Consider the following 19,657-nt stretch of genomic DNA (forward strand, 5'->3'; position numbering starts at 1 on the left):
TTTTTTTATTATATTATATATTTTATTTAATAAATTTTTCAAAAATTTTAAAAACAAAAATTAAGAATGAACAATTAATATAGAAAGTAACGAAAAAGAGCTTTTAGTTTTAATTCTAAAAAAAATCAAATATATTATAATTTTTTAAAATTATAAAAAAATTAAATGATTATTTTTTGACTTCGTATATCATTAAATATTTATTCGCAAGCTAATATGTTTCATATTATCTTTATTAATATCAAACTGATTATTTTTGTGAAAAGAATTAAATAAAATAAATACTGGACTGAAAATTTGATAAAAAAATATTTTACTTAAGATTTTTTTAAATAAAATAGTAAAAAGGCTTAACAAAACAAATTTACCTTAACTTATTCTATACGAGTATATCTGATTTTTAAATTTTAACTTATTTTATATATATTTGTCATCTACTTACATATTAAATTTAATCACTATTATCACAACTTTATGTCCACAATTCTAAAACACAACACATATTAAGATTTTAACTAGAAACATTTTGAACACTTTTAAGGACACTTCATAACACAAATTTCACAAAAAAGTAAAACACTCTTTTTTTACTTAAATTATTAAAAGTACACTTTATAATTTATTTATAATATTTTCATCGTGAAATAAAAAAAAATAAAGAAAATAACGTTCGCTCTTGTTGTCTATTTTGTCGGTCGAGTGGAATTGAAACGGTTTTTCTGTCGGAGCCCCATTTTATACGGGGCCCCCTACTATTTTTTAGAGCTTTTTGAGGAATATAAACGTTTAATGACAAAAGATTAAATCTTTATGCTTTTGTAGACAAATTGACGTTTATTTGTAGTAGCAAAGATGGATATACAAAATATTTTTGATACATATTTTGACGTTTTTTTTATTCGTTTTTCTTGTATTTTTTAAACAGTTGGTTGAAAATAAATATTATATTGGGCAAATTTGTACAAAATTGAGTAAACTAGAAAATTGTCTAATATTATGTGACCCTACAGCAACTCTATGTACTTAAAAATTGTGTTTGAAAACTAGGGTAGTCTCAAGGTGTATTTTTATGCTATTTTTCGTGTAACTTTTAAACTATTTATCCGATTTAAATATGACATTCAACAAAATTGTTTAAAATTAAGTAACCTATATAACTGTCTATTACCATAATGCCCTAAAGCAATTCGGTATACCTTAAAATCGCGTTTAAAAGTCGCTAATTAAAATTTTTCGTGTCGCTTTTGTTTATTACGTAACTCGTAAACCATTCGATTAATATGAATGGTGTGTTAAAAAAATTATTCAAAATTAAATAATCTAAAATATTTTCTAAAACTGTAAAACTCTAAAACAACTCTGTCTATACAGAAGTCACAACAAACCATGAAAAATATTCTCCAAGATGAAAATAGATAGGTGAAACTTTATTTAAATATTCCTGAATTTATTTTGATTAATTTTAATCAGTAGTAATATCTTAAGTAGGCCTAAATATTTTAAAATAATTAAATATATATATATATATATATATCTATATATTTCTATTCCAGTTTAAAACTGTTGCCAGATACGCGCTCTGAATATTAATTGTCCTTTGTTCGAAGTCACGTCAGGAGGAACAGAAAGGTGTTTGTCACATTGTTTTAAAATATTTGTAAACAGTTAAAACGATCGTAAAATTCCATGATTGTATAGAATTCGTCGAGACCTTTCAAATGAGCCCCCACATGCCCCAATTTGGAAATGTCTTTACCAGTATTGACCCACTGTACTATATATAGTACCAAAACTTGTTTGGGTGCGTTTGTTTATTACAACCCTTGTAACTTTTGAACGGTTCGTCTAATTTGAAACAAATATTCGGCAAATTTGTACAAAATTATCTACAATGTTGTCTTACATTATTAGACCCTACAGCAATTCGGTATACTTTAAAATCCAGCTTAAACATATTATTGGGTTTTTAGTAATTTATCTTGTACGGAACCCTATAGCATTTTGCAATCGGTTACTTCGATATTTGTATAGGACTTTTCAAAACCTTTCAAACGAGCCCCCACATGACCCCTTTTGACGTGAAAACGTCTTTACCAGTATTGACCAGCTGTACTATATATAGTACGACAACTCGTTTGAGAGCATTTGTTTATTGCAACTCTTATAACTTCTAAACGGTTTGTTTAATGTGAATGAATTATTTGACAAATTTATACAAAATTATTGTATCTACAATGTTGTCTAACATTATAGCATCCTACAGCAAGTCGGTATACTATAAATCGCTTTTGAAAGTATAATTAGGTTCTTAGTGAATTATCTTGTACGGAACCCTATTGCTTTTTTCGGTCCATAACATAGATATTTGTATAGGGTTCTTTAAGATCTTTCAAACGAGCCCCCACATGCCCCCATTTGACATGACAAAATCTTTACCAGTATTGACCCATTGTACACTATATACGAGTATAGTGCAACAAACTTGTTTGGGTGCATTTGTTTATTACAACCCATGTAACTTTTAAACCGTTCGCTCAATTGTAATGAAATATTCGACAAATTTACATAAAATTAAATGATCCAAAATATTTTCTAACATTATAGCACTCTACAGCAACCCGGTATGCTTAAAAATCGCTTTTGAATCTATAATTGGGTTCTTAGTGATTTATCTTGTACGGAACCCATTTGCTTTATTGGGTTCGTCACTTAGATATTCGTATAGGGCTCTTCGAGACCTTTCAAAAGAGTCTCCACATGCCCCCATTTGAGGTGACGACATCTTTACCAGTATTGACCCACTGTACTATATATAGTACCAGAACTTGTTTGGGCGCATTTGTTTATTACAACCCATGTAACTTTTAACGGTTCGTTTAATTATATTGAAATATTCGGTAATTTGTACAAAATTAAATTATCTACAATGTTGTCTAACATTATAGCAACCTACAGCAACTCGGTATATTTTAAAATCCATATTGAACATATAATTAGATTCTTAGTGATTTATCTTGTACGGAACCCTATTGCGTGATTGTGTTCGTTACTTCGATATTCGTATAGGACTCTTCAAGACCTTACAAATGAGCCCCCACATGCCCCTATTTGACATGACAAAATCTTTACCAGTATTGACCCAGTGTACTATATATAGTACGAGAAAAATTGTATGTATATAGTTTGAAAAAAATTGAATTTAGTGCAAGTGGTATTTTCCCATAGGGCAAGTTGCATGAACTTTCCGATATGCGTAAACAATAATCGACTTAATCAAATAGAATTCTAATTTAGCAACGTTTATTCGAAAATATTTTTTTAATAATTTGAACTCGCCCTAATGTGTTCTGTATATTAAGTGATGGATTCGGGACACTTTTTCACATTTTTTTAAATTAGTCAAAAACTTTGTTCCGGGCACTCCAATTTAGTTAGCTTAGCAGAAACTAGATTAAATTTGCTAAAATTTGTCATAAACTGTTTTATTCACTTTAATACAAAATTGTTGAATAACTTGACTCACCCTTGGGACACTTTTTTTACAATTTGTTAAATAACTCTAAAATTTTATTTTGGGCATTCTTTTTTAGTTAACTTATTTTTAGTAGAAATAGTCCACAAGTTAATGAATTTTAGATCTATGATATTTTAAGATGTTTGTTTAGACTATAAACTCTATCACTAATAATGAATTACTAAAAAAACGACCAGGTTGATCTTTACCTAAAACTAATCAGCACTTTTACCATCCTATAACATAACTTTTACCGGTTGCATTTTTTCCACGATTATTTTGTTATAAACAATGGAAATATAACAATAATGTTATATATTTTTGGAAAGCTAATGAAATTGTCCACAAATCTGTATATAACGTAGGATAAATTTGCGAACAAAATTAAATAGGAAAAATATAAGAAGTTTAAAGATTAGTATCCAGCTAGCCATTGTGGCTACATTTTTTTTATATTTAGCATTATTTTGTTTAGATTTATCTAAGTTCCTAAATATTATAATATGTAGTTAAAAAGCTCTTTGAAATTAAAATCCGCGTAACAGTACCATGTAAATTGGGTGTGCCGCAAGGGTCGATTTGAGGACCACCTATATATTTTTTGGCCACAGGGTAAATTATGGTATTGGTATGTTTTTTTTTTTAATTTTTTTATATAATGCATTATAAGATGCGGCTCGACCGATCTTAAAAAATAAGTCTACATATTTATTTATAAAATTGTGATTTCTATGTCGTTGTGACCTGATGGCACAGATATCAAATAAATGTCAAATTGAAAGGAATTCAAAGTCGTATATTGTATTTTATTTATTCAATTCGCATCGTGAAAGAAATGACGCGTCTTGCATTGTAAAATTTCGACGCACAATTATTTCGATACGGGACGATAGGCACCGATTAAAATATATATGTATATATACTAGCTGACCCGGCAAACGTTGTTTTGCCATAAACAATATTTCTAGTATAAAATGTTTAGTACGAAAATCACTAACTGATTGCAAATGCGGTACAACGAAAATTATATGAATAGTTTGCCCACTGCAAAGCACGAAACATATCTGAAACTGATTATTACCTTAAAAATATTTAGGGGTGGTTTCTAAGTATAAAGTAGTAGTAAAAACATTTTTCAATTTTAAATTATAGAAAATTAAAATAAATTGGACCCAAAATTAAAACAAGTAATAGGCTTAGACAGCTATTAATAAAAATAAATAGTTTTTTAAAGTGATATCCAAGGGGAGGGTGGAATTTTGATTTGGAATATCACCACGTATCGAGGAGGAGAGGCCCAAAAATCCTTAGTTAGTAAATTTATCTCCTGACTAATGGACGTAGACTATTATTTACGACCCGGCCCTGCCTCTAGGATCTATTTAACTCGACTTTGTTGTCACCAATTGAGGCCCATTATCGGGCACTAAATCACATTTAACCAAGTCACAGCGAAATAACAATCGATTCTCGATACAGTTAGAAAGCACCAGGTGCTCCAGTTCGATTATTCGAATATCGATTTGAATTCGAGACACGTATGAACTTTTTATCAGAAAGAAACGGAAGACGGAAGATGGTCTTGTTAATTTGTAGATTTAGCGTGGATTAAATGCGGAAAAATCAGGAAATTATTTTTCGTTCACGTATCGAGTCATTTTGAATCGTGTGACACAAATAGGACGGAAGGAGGATATTGTACATTTAGGTGGATTAGTTTGTTTACTGAAGGAGAAACCAATATATTGTTTTTTTGATGTCCTAATGAATTTGAATGGTGTGGCATAAATTTCACCACAACTTGTCATTAATGGGCGTCTATTAATCACGTGATCAATTTTTTTAAGGATTTTTAGGTAAGAATACCTATTACACTTTTATCATTTCGAACGTAATAAGTTTTCAAGACTTTGCCTTAAAATGTAATGCCGAGAATAGACACATAAATTTTGTTGATTTTGGTGTAGACTAGTAGACGAGTGTGCACTTTCAGTCGCAATTTTAATGTATACCGCGTTGCTGTAGGGTGTTATAATGTTAGACAGCATTGTAGATAATTTAATTTTGTATAAATTAGCCAAATATTTCATTCCAATTGCACGAACCGTTTAAAAGTTACGAGAGTTGTAATAAACAAATGCACCGAAACAAGTGGTCGTACTATATATAGTACAGCGGGTCAATACCGGTAAAAAAGTTGTCACGTCAAATGTGGGCATGTGGGTGCTCGTTTGAAAGGTCTCGAAGAACCCTATACGAATATCGAAGTAACGGACACAATAAAGCAATAGGGTTCCATACAAAATAATTCACTAAGAACCCAAAATTAGACGAACCGTTTAAATGTTACAAGGGTTGTAATAAACAAATGCGCTAAAACGAGTAATCTTGCCTTAAGGCAAAATACCACTTGCACTAAAATTCAATTTCTTTCAAATTACACACCTACAACTTTTCTTTACTACTATTTCTGAAAAAATCACGATTCAATTATCCCAATTCCCTCCTCGCTCCAATTACTCCAAAAATATTCAAATTTAATTTGTCATCAACTAACTGACGTCTTCTAATTCTTTCTTCATTCGACATCTTTTGTTGAAAATACAATAACCGAAACATTTAACAAAAGACGAATGTTAATAAATAGATCTGGGCCAACTCGATTTTCGGCGAAAATTTATTAAAATTGAAAATTTAAATTCACTCGCGATTCGCTCGGCTTAAGACATTTTTGACCCGGATTCGAAATCGAGTTGAAATGAAATCTGACATACTTTTGGGGAAAGGATTCATGGAATTGGTGATTTATTGTGAAATACTAGAAAAGGACGATTTGTGACTTCTTCAGGGCGTGTGGCGAGGATGTAATTTGACCTGCAGATGCGCACGTATTTTACCTATGTATTAATTTTTTACGTTGTAATAGTTTTGCGAATGCTTTAAATGGCATTTATAAATTAACAAACTAGTGGTGTATGGCATCGTGCCTTAGAGAAAATTGCTGGAACTTCCCGTACCGTAACGAAATATTCGAGGAATATTAAATGTTTTCAAATAGATTATTATAAATAAATATTGTAACATTGTCGAATATTTGTAAGAATTATATAAAATGAATTGCAAAGTTGCAATTATTTGTTTAAAGTATATAAGTGAGCTTTAGAACTTTAGCTTTAGAATTAAAATTAAAATCTGAATTATTTTCGATATACAAAAAAAATTTTTTTTGAATAAAACAAATTTAAAATAGAAAAATTTTTTTCTCAAAAACAATTGTTTTGCCAACACAAGCAGAATGTTTTTTGAATCATTCAAATCGAATACTCCGTTTTCTCAAAAACTCGTTTTATATTATCTGCACTCTTTGCTCCGGATCTTCGTAACGAATGTACATGCCTTTGTCAAAAACTAATCAGCACATTTCCCTATCAATAGGAATCGAATGCTTTTTGAACCATTCAAATCGGTTGATCCGTGTAGGTACTCGACAACGTGGACGAAAAATTGTATCCGAATACACACACAAACATCAATTTTTTTTAGGTATGCCAAAATGTTCAGAAACTTCTCAAACGTGAAGATATACAAAAAAAATTATTTTCGATTTTCGGCCAATTACTATAACTTATCCTACGGGAAATTAATTAATTAAATTATTGAACTAATATTTTCGAATTATTATAAGTAAAAATGAATTTATCAGGATGACATGAAAGTCATCTGTTTTAAGATAAAACGGCATTTACACCTAGTTTTACATAAGATAAAATTTTAAAGTTATAAATACTGTTTTACTTACATTATGCGTATTTTATAGACAAAATATAAAAGCTTATAAATAAGACGACGACTTTTCTATATGTTTACATGAGAAGTAAATAAATAATACTTAAGGTTGTGCGTTAAACTATAAACTATCCCTTATTTGAAAAAACCCGGCCAAAAAAAATATGTTTTTTTAATGTAGAAAAACAAACTTTAGAACATTGTTTTAGCAAAAAAAAAATAAAAAAAATCTAAATTAATCAAAATTTTTAGTTTAATTTTGGATTTTGATCATCATTGCAGAAAAGAGTTGAATATTGCAATGTTACACGTCCATCGACTTTTTTCATTTTTTGTTTCGAATTACTATTTCGTGAAAAACATCTTTATCAGTTAAAATATTTATTTATACTTTTACAACAAAAATAATACTAATATAATACTTCTGAAATGTGAAGATATGCAAAAATTTTCATTTTCGGCCCATTACTATAATTTACCCTACAGAAAGTTAATGTTTTTATTCTGGAAATATTTGAATTTTGATAAATTCAATCTATTGATATCCATAATTATCAATTGGTATATTCATAAACATCTACAAATGTCCATATCATCCATAAATACCCTAAATATCCTTTAATATACATAAAGAGAAACATATACTTTATTAGATCCATAAAAATCCATTATTTCATTCAGAAACATCCATTAATATTTTAAAAAAATCCATAAATATCCCTCTTATATATTCATAAATATCCATTATTATACTCATTGATATAACAATAAATATCCATAAATATCCATGAACATCTAATAATATATCCAGTAACATCCCTTAAAATATCTATAAATATATATAAATATCCAGATAACATCTATTTTCGTATCCATAAACATATCCGTTAATATATGCATCAATATATTCAAAATATCAATAAATCTCCATTGATATATACATTGAAATACATCCATTAACAAATATTATCACAAATATCTATTAATATCCATTGATATATCCATAAATTTGTTGCGATATAATTTTTTTGGTTTTCACAATATAGTTGCTCTACATTTATACTTTTTATTAAATTTACTTTAATTCATCGAATGTTACTTGAAATTTTTCAAAAAGCAGGTCAAAGAAGAAATATTTAATTCATTTTCTATCTCTCCTTGCAGAAATTTGAAAATTTTGTATCAGTAGTATAATTTCCAATTATACCCAAAAACCCAGAATCTCAAAAGAATCTGAAAAAGTTGAAACGTGATCAATAAAAGTCGAAAGACCAAGAAAGACTTGGATTGGATTATATCATGTTTATGATAGAAAGTGTATAAAACTTCCAGTTCGATTGTATTAACAAAATATAGACAAACTAATGGGGTTTATTGTTTTTATAATACCTCATTGTATATACTCATTCAAATAACACATCCGTATACACTAAAAGTATTAAATATTTTTGATTCTCTAGAAATTATTTAGAATATACCTTACTTAGCAAAACAACGTTTGCCGGGTCAGCTAGTATATATATATATTATATATATATATATATATATATATATAATACCAATATCATTAATGAATATTAATATTATCCATTAATCCATTAATGGCCAAAAAATGCAATAAATAAAAACAATACTTTTCTCGTCATAATAAAACATGTATTCATTTACAATTAAATATAAAACTTAAAAAACAATTACAATTAAAAACCTAAAAAACTATCCCCTACAACTCTGCGACATTCACCAAGCACCTCTGCGTAAAGAACTTGTGCCTCTTCCTCTTGTTACTGCCATCGTTGCCACCAAAGAAACTCGAAATCTTAGGAACATTCTTTAAAGACTGCCTCTTGGCCTTCTTTTTGGGGTCTTCATTTTCATCATCGGACTCTGCAGACTCCCATTCACACTCATAGGCTGTCGAAGCCAGGGCATTGTCTGCAGTCGACCAACTGAACCTTACCAGATGGGGGTAACCGAAGACTTTGTCGATTCGATCGTGGATAAAGGACTTTGTTGAAGGATCTAAAAGATAATGGATAGTATAGTCGTTATAGAATTATTGTAACCCTTTCGCTATCAGAATGTTTGTACGAGTCAGCAAGATGTCCAAAAATTGATCACACAACTATATTTTGAGAATTTTGGTTAAAATGTAATTCAAAATTAAAAATTATACTTCTAAGGAACTGAAATATAAAAAGGATTTTACTGACGACCTAATTAAATATTAATCTAGAAAAAAGTATGGAATAACCTATTTGTATCGGACAAAATTGTTTGTCACATTTTTTATATAATGACATGTTATGATGTTAAATGTTATCGAGGAATATCCCACTCGAAGATTGAAAAAAAATGGCCATACGATCTTAAATAAAATGTCAAAAAATTTAAAAAAAGATCTCATAGGAGATAATCTCTTAAATGCATTTACACCCAGCATTCTTAAAAAGCAATCTTAAAAAATGTATATTATTTTATTAAATAATTCGGTTCGTACTCGATCGTGAGGCGTTTTTGCACAAGGCAATTTTGCCGTTTCGGAGGTATGGAGCGCAAAGGGTGTAAAAACGGTTATGCAGTTTTTTAGAGAACGGATCATCCGATTAAATTAATTCAATAAACATTTTGCTTGAGTTGACGGTGTGCAAAGTATGCTTTTATAAAAAAAACGTTGTTTTGAAATTTTTTTGAAAAATATTCAAAATTTTCAAAAAAGATCAAGTTTTTGAAATTATTCATTATTTTCAAAAATAATCTAAATTTTGAAAAATTTCAAAAGATATCAGAATTTATAAAAAATGATTTCTTACAAAAATTTGAGAACATTACAAAATTTTAAAAAAATTCCAAATTCGCAAGAAATTAAAAAAAAAACGGTTTTTTCCAAAAATTCTAAAAAATTTCGATCAATCTAAGCAAAAAAGACTCTACTGAAGATCAAATTGAAAATCAATTTAAAACAAGGAAAAAGGGACTCTACTGACGACCAAATTAAATGCAAATTTAAAAAAGAAAAGAGACTCTACTGACGACCAAGTTAGGTATCAAACTAAAATAGAAAAAGATTCTACTGACGACCAAATTAAAAATCAATTTAAAACAAAAAAAGGACTCTACTGACGAACGAATTAAATCACTTAGAAGAAAAAAAAGACTATTGACGAGAAAATTAATATTCTATTTAAAAGAAAAGGGGACTCTACTGACGACCAAATTAAAAATCAATTTCAAAAAAGAAGGAACTCTGCTGACAACCGAGTTAACTAAAGAAGAACTCAACTGATACTCAAATTAAAATCAATTTAAAACAAAGAAAAAGGGACTCTACTGACACGCAAGCAAAACCCAAATATTTGTTACACTTTAATATTTTCCAACAATCTAATCTAAAAAACGCAATAACAAATTAGAATTCTCAAAAATTCTTTAAATCAGAGTGATAAATCTTGAAGCAAATAGATTATGGATGTCATCTTAAGGCTACACTCGTACACACAGGTGGTCAAGCGAAAGGATTAAATTAAATTAAAATAATATATATATATATATATATATATATATATATATATATATGTATAATTACCTCCTGGATAACCACTTCCAAAATCCTTTTGCGTCAGTTCCAATCCTTCGCCGAATTTCCAAAACTATAATAATAAATCATATTATTATTATAATATTACTTACCGAAGAAAATGAAAAAATCCGATTTGCGATTATAATATCTTCTCAAGTCATTCCGACCAAAATTTGGAAAAAGTGTATATATATATACTAGCAAATCCCACGAACTCCGTTTCGCCACCAGATGGTTTCGTGAGAAAGATGAAGAAATTTTTTGTTTGTTTTATATTTGAAAAGGAAAAATTTGATTTTATTATACAACAGTAATGAATTTATTTCGATTAGAAAAATGAAGTGTTTTTTAGTTGAACTTCTCTGTGAATACGCAAATTATCCGTTTCATTGAAGTGCTCTTTGGTAAACCACATTTTTTGTTTTTTGGTCTGACGTTAACACAAACAAAGCGGATGGTTTTCCAACTCGTGAACAGGCAACGTATAACTGCCCATGTGAAAAACAATGATGTTCTAAATAATCTATTTGAAATTTGTTATTGCGAACGCAAGGCGAACTGGAAATTGCAATCGTTTGAAGTCAAACTGAAGACCAGTCGGAATCATTGGTATGTCACCAAATCGCCAGCAATTTTTGATTGAATGGTGAAATTCAGTTTCAAAGAATTGCTCGTTGACTTAACCAAGCATAATTCTGATAATTATCACTAATGTCGTTACTCGAATTTTTAATTACGGTGCGTGAAGTTCCAGCAGCTTGCATTAGGGCACGATGCCATGCACCACTAATTTTCTTAGCTATAAACCTTGCGGAGCCCGAGACCTTTCCAACGAATGCAAAATTGTCGAAATCGGTTCGTGCGTTCTGGAGTTATTTCGTCAGGAAGAAAAACCCGACTTATTTTTATATATATTTACTATTTTCATTGTTTATTATGTTTTTAGCCCTTGCTTTAAAAGCATATGGGCTCCAAAAAATATCTGAAACTATAAGTTCCCTGTAATTTTCATGATGATTCATTCACGCTTCTAAGTTACTCAATAAGTATTCATTTGAACAGTACTGTGCAGCGCGAGCTAGTGTACGAAACGAACCGAATCGAATCGTATAGATATCTTCTATATATATATATAAAAATAAGTCGGGTTTTCCTTCCTGACGAAATAACTCAAATTGCTAGAACTTCACGCACCGTAATTAAAAATTCGAGTAATGACATTAGTGAGAATTATCAGAATTATGCTTGGTTAAGTCAACGAGCAATTCTTGCCGCAAGGAATAATGACGTACACGCACTGAATTTCACCATTCAATCAAAAATTGCTGGCGATTTGGTGATATATATTCACGTTCCAATGATTCCGACTGTTCTTCCGTTCGACTTCAAACGATTGCAATTGCCAGTTCGCCTTGCGTTCGCAATAACAAATTTCAAATAGATTATTTAGAACATCATTGTTTTTCACATGGGCAGTTATACGTTGTCAAAAAACAAAAAATGTGCTTTACCAAAGAGCACTTCAATGAAACGGATAATTTGCGGATTCACTTTCATTTATTTAGAGAAGTTCAACTGAAAAACACTTCATTTTTGTAATCGAAATAAATTCATTACTGTTGTATAATAAAATCAAATTTTCTTAATAAAAGCAAACAAAAAATTTCTTCATCTCTCTCAAGAAACCATCTGGTGGCGAAACGGAGTTCGTCGGGTTTGCTAGTATATGTATAAATATTTTGTACGATCTCTCATACCAGGCACTTCTGCCTGTCTGAGATGTATAAAAATTATATTAAAAATCAAATAAAATCTAGTGATGTATGGCATCCTGTCTATAGGCAAATTGCTGGAACTTTCCGTACCATTTTTTTTAAAAAAAAGATTAACATTTTTGAAAAAAATTTACTCTGAAAAAATTAGATTTTTGAGAAACTATATTTTTGACAAAAATTTACTTTTTTTTGAAAAAAAAGACTGAAGAAAAATTTGTTTTGAAATATTTTGAAAATTTTGAACTTTTTTCAAAGCAATCGTACTGCTTTGACTGCACAGAGACGAAATAACGTGTTCCCGAAATCGTCGACGAAAATTTGTATCCGCACACACACATACATCATTTTTTTCCAAATGTATGCCAAAATGTTCAGAAACCTTTGAAACGTAAAGATATATAAAAATTTTCCTTATTAACTTCCCGTATGATAGTTGTAGTGATGGGCCAAAATTTGAAAATAAATATTTTTACATATATTCACGTTTCAGTGGTTTCTGAACATTTTGGCATACCTCAGAAAAAATGGATGGTGTGTGTGTGTGTTTTGTGTGTCCGCATTTTATCGTCCACGTTTTCGGGCACACGGATGAATCGATTTGAATAATTCAAGAAACATTCGATTCGTATTGATAAGGAGACGTGCTGATTAGTTTTCGGCGGAGGCAGGTCAAGCCGTTCTGAAGATATGGGGCAAAAAGTGCCAATAACGATCACCTAGTTTTTAAGAGAACGGAGCGTCCGATTTTGAATAATTTAAAAAAACATTTTACTTGTATTAACAAGATGAAGAACTGATCAAATTTTTATGAAGGCAGGTCTATCGGTTTCGGAGATGTAGTAAAAAAAGTTAAAAAAATGCCATCTGGCGGTCAACAATGATCATTAGACATATGCACATCAAAATATCAGATATTTTATAGAGATTTTAACAATTTTTTTTTTTTTTTGTTTATCAAGACTTTAATGTCTTATTTACAAAATTGATATGAGCAAAAAAAATACAAAGATACAAAAAAAATGCAATAAATTGAATATAAAATGAAAAAAGTTGAAATAAAAATAAAATAAAAACAGTAATACAAAAATAATAACAAAAATGAACTATGACGTGATGATGTATGCCGCGTACTACGTCAGGGAGATTTTAACAATAAGTATAAATTTTGTTTATATTCCTATGGGTTCCGTACCAGTGTTTATCCGTTAGACGTCGACGCGGCGCTTGCTTTGGAAAAAAGTTCAGAATTTCCAAAATATGACAAAATAAAGAAAACTTTTTTTTTTTAAATTCATTCAAATTTATAGTTTCTCAAAAATCTAATTTGTTCGAAGTAAATTTTTTTCAACAAAAATCTTTCAAAAATCTTTTAAAAAAAATAATAATTTTTGATACGGGAAGTTCCAGCAATTTGCCTTAAAGCACGGTGCCATACACCCCTAGTTTTTATTTGAATTTTAATATAATTTTTATACATCTCAGACAGTCAGAAGTGCCTGGTATGAGAGATCGTACAAAATATCTATACGATTCGATTCGGTTCGTTTCGTTCCCTAGCTCGCGCTGCAGAATACTGTCCAAATGAATACTTATTGAGTAACTTAGAAGCGTGAATCATCATGAAACTTACAGGGAACTTATCATTTCCCAATTTTTTTTGGAGCCCATATGCTTTTAAAGCAAGGGCCAAAAACATAATAAACAATTAAAATAGTAAGTAATTATATAGATATACTTTTTTAACTTCCCGTAGGATAGTTATAGTAATGGGACGAAAATCGAAAGTGAAAATTTATGCATTTCTTAGAAAAAATGGATGTGTGTGTGTGTGTTTTGTATGTCCGCATTTTTCGTCCACGTTTTAGGGCGCACGGATCAACCGATTTTAATGGTTCAAAAAAACATTCGATCCCTATTGATAGGGATATGTGCTGATTAGTTTTTGGCAAAGGCAAGTCCAGCAGTTACGGAGATACGGAGCAAAGGGTGCAGAAATAGAAATCGAGTTTTTGAGAGAACGGATTATTATCCGATTTGTATGACCCAAAAACCATTCAGTTTGTAATGACGGGGAAAAGTGGTTATTAGTTTTTGGCAAAGGTAGGCCCAGCGGTTTTGGAGATACAGAGCTAAATGTTAAAAAAATGGCAGTTTTTGAGAGAACTAAGCGTCCGATTTAAATGATTCAAAGAACTTTCTGCTTGTTTCAACAAAATAATTGCTTTTGCAAAAAAAATTCTTGTTTCTATTTTTTTTTTCGAAAAATATTTTTTGTAATTTTGGATTAAAAATTCAAAAAATCACCCAGGCTAAGCACAGTCTAAGCGCCCCTCTGGTACGAATGTTTACTCAAGTGCGTTTAGACTGTTTATGTCCTGATGCGATTTTCCAATTTTGTGAAAACTATCTATTTAAAAATGTGAAAATGCCGTCAAGCTAAGCACAGTATAAGTGAAAATGTAGCACAGAATTATTTGCAAATGCGTTTAGACTGTGACTATACGGGAGCACTTTTTCAATTAGGCAACTATTTTTTTGTTTGAGTTTGAATTCGAAATGAAATGACGATTGTTAATGTTCTGGAGATAAATTGATTGATTTATGATTTACATTTGATTTACTCACTCAGATATAACGAGATAGCAAAAATAATGAAAGTTACAGTATTTGTAATAATATATTTGAAAACGTTCGAAATTTCTCGAACATTTCATTACGGTACGGGAAGTTCCAGCAATTTGCCTTAAGACACGATGCCATACACCACTAGTTATGTTTGACCCTTGCTTTGAAAGCATATGGGCTCCAAAAAATGATAAATTCGAAAATGATAAATTTTTCCTGAAGTTTCATGATGATTCACGCTTCTAAGTTACTCAATAAGTATTCATTGAGACAGTACTGTGCAGCGCGAGGTAAGGAACGAAACGAAACGAAACGAAACGAATCGAATAGAATGTTATATTAGAAGACGTCCTCATGTATGAAGGTAAGAAATCACATGTATTTAGTTTTAACTTCCCGAAGGAGAAGTTTATGTTTTCATCCAAAAAGTCGATTCGCTCATTTTATGTTTTATCGACGTTTCAAGCCATTCTGAATCGAATGAGACCAAATTTAAGTGTGTGTTGTGTGAACAGATTTTTTGCCGTAAATCGACGTTTTTTCAAAAACGACTGGACCGATTTCAAAAATTTAAAAGCCATTCGATGTATCTCGATGAGGACTAGCGTTTCTAGGTTTTGTGCCTAATCCACCGAGCCGTTTCTTTGTAATTTGCGAAAAAGTGTTAAACTTTTCGTCCACATTGAAGCTCATACTACTGAACCGATCTAAAAAAATTAAAAACTGTCCGAAAGATATTAGTTTGGAATGATACTGATTAGTTTTAGGTGAAAATCTACCGAGCCGTTCTCTTGTAATTAACTGTTGAAAAAAAATTTAAGCCGATTTTTATGGAACTTTTTTTGGCGATACATATCATGGTCTTATAGAGCTTACTGAAACATTACGGCCTTACGACAAGTAGTTTAATTTTAAAAATGCATCAACGTTTGAGAAAATGAGTAGTTTTTTTGACGTTTGTTAAAAATAAAATTAGACGATTTACTTGGTATAACGATGGAGTACTTGGTCTTAATGAACATACTGAACCATTAAAGTCCCACAGAAACTGGTTCAATTATAAAAATTGTCGATTTTTGAAAATTTGCTTTTAGAAAATATTCCGAGTTAACGTGTTCGTTCGTTTTCAATTATGTGTAATAAATCCACTCGGAATACTTTTAATCACTCAAAAATTAATTTACTTTTTATATTGATTAAGTCAATTATTTACACATATCTGAAAGTTCATGTAACTTGTCTTAAGGCAAAATACCAATACCAACTAGTTTTTCATTTAAATCAAATAGTTTTATGAGTGCCATTTCCACCAAAATTAAAATTAATCTAGAATTAACTTGGTTCAAGAGATTCCAAAATATCACGCAAATTGGAGCACAGTAAAAAAAATTCACAGGTTACACCCATTTTCCACTAATTTCGTTGATCGTAGATAGAATAGTGCACATATGAACAGGATTTGACCAATCAATTCACTTAAAATATTAACTTAAGTAATAATGTATATCAAATTATTATTTGATAGATAAGAAAAATGTAATTTAGATATTATTATTACTGAAAACAATTAATATATAGTACGAGATTATAAAAATTATGGGCAACATTATTGAAGCAATTATTTTGAGTGAAAAAATCATTGAAATGTGATACTGCACCTTTAGTATATATTAATTATTTCTGAATTCGTTATACTGTTTAAAAGACTGCAATTTCCAATACGTATATCTTATGCTATAAATCACAAAGGCAGACAATGTATTTTTGTGTGATAAATTTTTAAAAATCGATGTTTTAGTCGTGAATAAACAAAAAATCATTTATTTATACATCTACATCTATAAGTATGACTGAAAATATTCTATAACCCTTGGCATTAAAAAAATTGAGCTATTAGAAATAAATTTGTTCAATAAATTGTAGTGTATATTTCTAATATACTATTTTAATGAACATATTTTAATATTTGTTTGTTTGATGGTCTTAGGTGGCTGATTTGAATTTCACAGTATAATTAAAGAGTTAAGTATGGGTTCCAGAGACTCGTCATTTTATTTAAAGCAGTTGTACATTTAAGATCACCCATATAGATGTATATACATTTCTGTATAGATTGCAGAGTAAAAAACGTAATAATTTTTAACTAATTGGTAAATATCAGTATAGGTTATTAAAAAAAATTGAAACTTTTGAATTGTAGACATGGGTACAGGACAACGTTTGTCGGGTCATCTAGTATATATATATATATATATATATATATATATATATATATTGTAGAGTTTTGAACAAGAATCCACAGAAGAAACCAAAAGAAAGAAAAACCAAGAAACTCTACAAAATATACACAAATCCAAGACTACCATTTAATATATATATATTCATATTTAATATATTCATTCATTAACTATTATATATATACAGTAGAATCCGCTTAGTATGACATAGAAGGGACGCCGAAAACTCGTCATACTAACCGGTCGTCATTAAAAGCGTACTGAAGAAAAACTTTTTAATATGCGAATATGTTACATGTTCCAGTAATTTAAAAGAAAAGCCTATACAAACGTTTCAATTAAAAATAAAAATGACACATATTAAAGTTTAATATAAAATAAAATTGACATAGGGTTGGGCGGGGGCACAACGGTCCAATTTGACTTACGGTAATTATACTGTCTAAACGCAATGAATGAACGTACATAATTCCTAATTATATAAATATTATATTTTTTACTATTTTTTAAACATTTGGTATCTGACCCATTTTACTTCACATACGGGGTAAAGTGGAACAATCAGGGGGCGAACAGATGCAATTTCTTCTATTAAATTTTAAAGGCATTTTATGCTACATTATTGAACCAATGCAAAATCTTAATTCTGTGGGTACATTTGTTACAAAGACAACGCAGTATATTACATTAATCTGCCATTGGTCAGAAATATTCATCAGAAGAGCCGGAATAACAGTTTATTCAATTAATCTCTTGTAAAATTGCTTTTTTTTTTAAACTTTACTATTTTATCGCTTACACCTTTGCCAAAGTAAAGGTTCAGCTGGTCCCTTTTATCGCAGTCATGTGCTGCTCATCTTCTGATAGCAAAGTCATAAGAATAAAGGTGATGGCTGGTTATGAATTTATACATTTTTCGCCCTCTACTATCAAATATAATTGTTAAAAAAATCTAATTTTATTTGTTTATGAGATATCCGTGGTGGGCCATTAATAATTAGTCTACCCTACCCATAAACATACAAATGTGATTTTTTAATGTAAGTAATCAGTAATTTTTGATTGATTTCTTTACATAATTTTATTGTAATAGCAGTCCCTGGTGCTATTGTGCACAAAAGACATAGCAATTGCTTTCGTAGACTTGGCCACATCATGTAAAATCATGTCGGTCATTATAATTGGACATATTTTTTTGCAAAAATGAGTCATTATAAGTGACATGTCAATGTAAGCGATGTCAATATATCCGACTAGACAGCTGTTTTTTTAAGGAATTTTATACGGAAACCAAATTCCTAGTGCGATTACGTCATATTAAGCGGTTGTCAATATATCCGGCGTCATACTAATCGGATTCTACTGTATATATATATATATATATATATATATATAATTATTATCTCTATCCCACTTACCTTTAAAGCCTGATCCCTGCTAACTTTAGCACAAATACTAGCAGCCGAAACAATAGGATACGTAGAATCAGCCTTCTTAGCAACCACAATCTCCAACTTAGGAAAAATCTTCTTCAACTTCGCCTGATACTTCTCCGGAGGCCCCACCGTATCAACATAAACATCCTGCACATTAACCCCAGCATCTATCGCCTTCTGTATCAAAGCAATTGCCGAATCCATACTGACTTCATTTAAAGAATGTTTGCTACGTTTGAGCATCGAATTGCTGATGTAGTTTGGGGAGATGACGTCTACGGCCCAGCCCATGGATTCGTGGGCGTAGTCTTCGATGTTGATTTTGTCGAATATTGCATCACGTTTTTCTTCTGTCAGTTGTTTCGAGTCGGCACATCCTAGGGTTTTGAGGACTTCGGATTTTGATAGGGGACAAAAGGCTATGCCATAGACCATAGGACCTAGATAAAGGATACATTGATATATATATAAATAATTTTTTTTAATATTTAGTTTTCTTAAAGACTGGTTCCAGCTTCTTTCAAGCATGCACGGTTCATTTTTGCAAATTTCAGGAATTTCAGAGAAATAACAATAATTTTTATTATTATCCTTATCACATATATGAGGTCCAAGACTATACATAGACCTGATCACTGTTGGAGCATCATTTTCTTGATTTTCTTCCATTTTGAACTATTTGTTTCAACTACACGAATTGCACA

General features: G+C 30.1%; 2 protein-coding genes across 2 annotated transcripts in view; both read right to left on the reverse strand.

The window, feature by feature from the left end:
* LOC113388517 overlaps nt 1-19,065 on the reverse strand; it is a 36,926-nt gene extending 17,861 nt beyond the window's left edge. The window contains exon 1 of the mRNA XM_026625890.1: nt 18,936-19,065. The gene's annotated coding sequence lies outside the window, so the exon portion shown is untranslated. The remainder of the gene's footprint in view (nt 1-18,935) is intronic.
* Nucleotides 9,024-19,622, reverse strand: LOC113388518 (ribonuclease H2 subunit A-like). The gene is made up of 4 exons (XM_026625891.1): nt 19,553-19,622; nt 18,936-19,393; nt 10,887-10,950; nt 9,024-9,322 (listed from the first exon to the last, which is right to left on the reverse strand). Exons 1-4 carry the CDS (start codon nt 19,620-19,622, stop codon nt 9,024-9,026), a joined length of 891 nt encoding a protein of 296 aa, XP_026481676.1.
* Between the last annotated feature and the right edge of the window lie 35 nt (nt 19,623-19,657).

The sequence above is a fragment of the Ctenocephalides felis genome, unplaced genomic scaffold (genome assembly GCF_003426905.1).
Source record: "Ctenocephalides felis isolate EL2017-DRISC unplaced genomic scaffold, ASM342690v1 CF-g0.4_SCAFFOLD_03572, whole genome shotgun sequence".
NCBI lineage: Eukaryota > Metazoa > Arthropoda > Insecta > Siphonaptera > Pulicidae > Ctenocephalides > Ctenocephalides felis.

Bases quoted from the DNA above. Each gene is read 5' to 3' on its own strand.
- LOC113388518 (XM_026625891.1), bottom strand. From the start codon at position 19,622: ATGGAAGAAAATCAAGAAAATGATGCTCCAACAGTGATCAGGTCTATG. The intron at 19,394-19,552 runs GTGATAAGGATA...TCCTTTATCTAG, and splicing joins TAGTCTTGGACCTCATATAT to GTCCTATGGTCTATGGCATA. The intron at 10,951-18,935 runs GTAAGTGGGATA...TTATTATTATAG, and splicing joins GCAGGGATCAGGCTTTAAAG to TTTTGGAAATTCGGCGAAGG.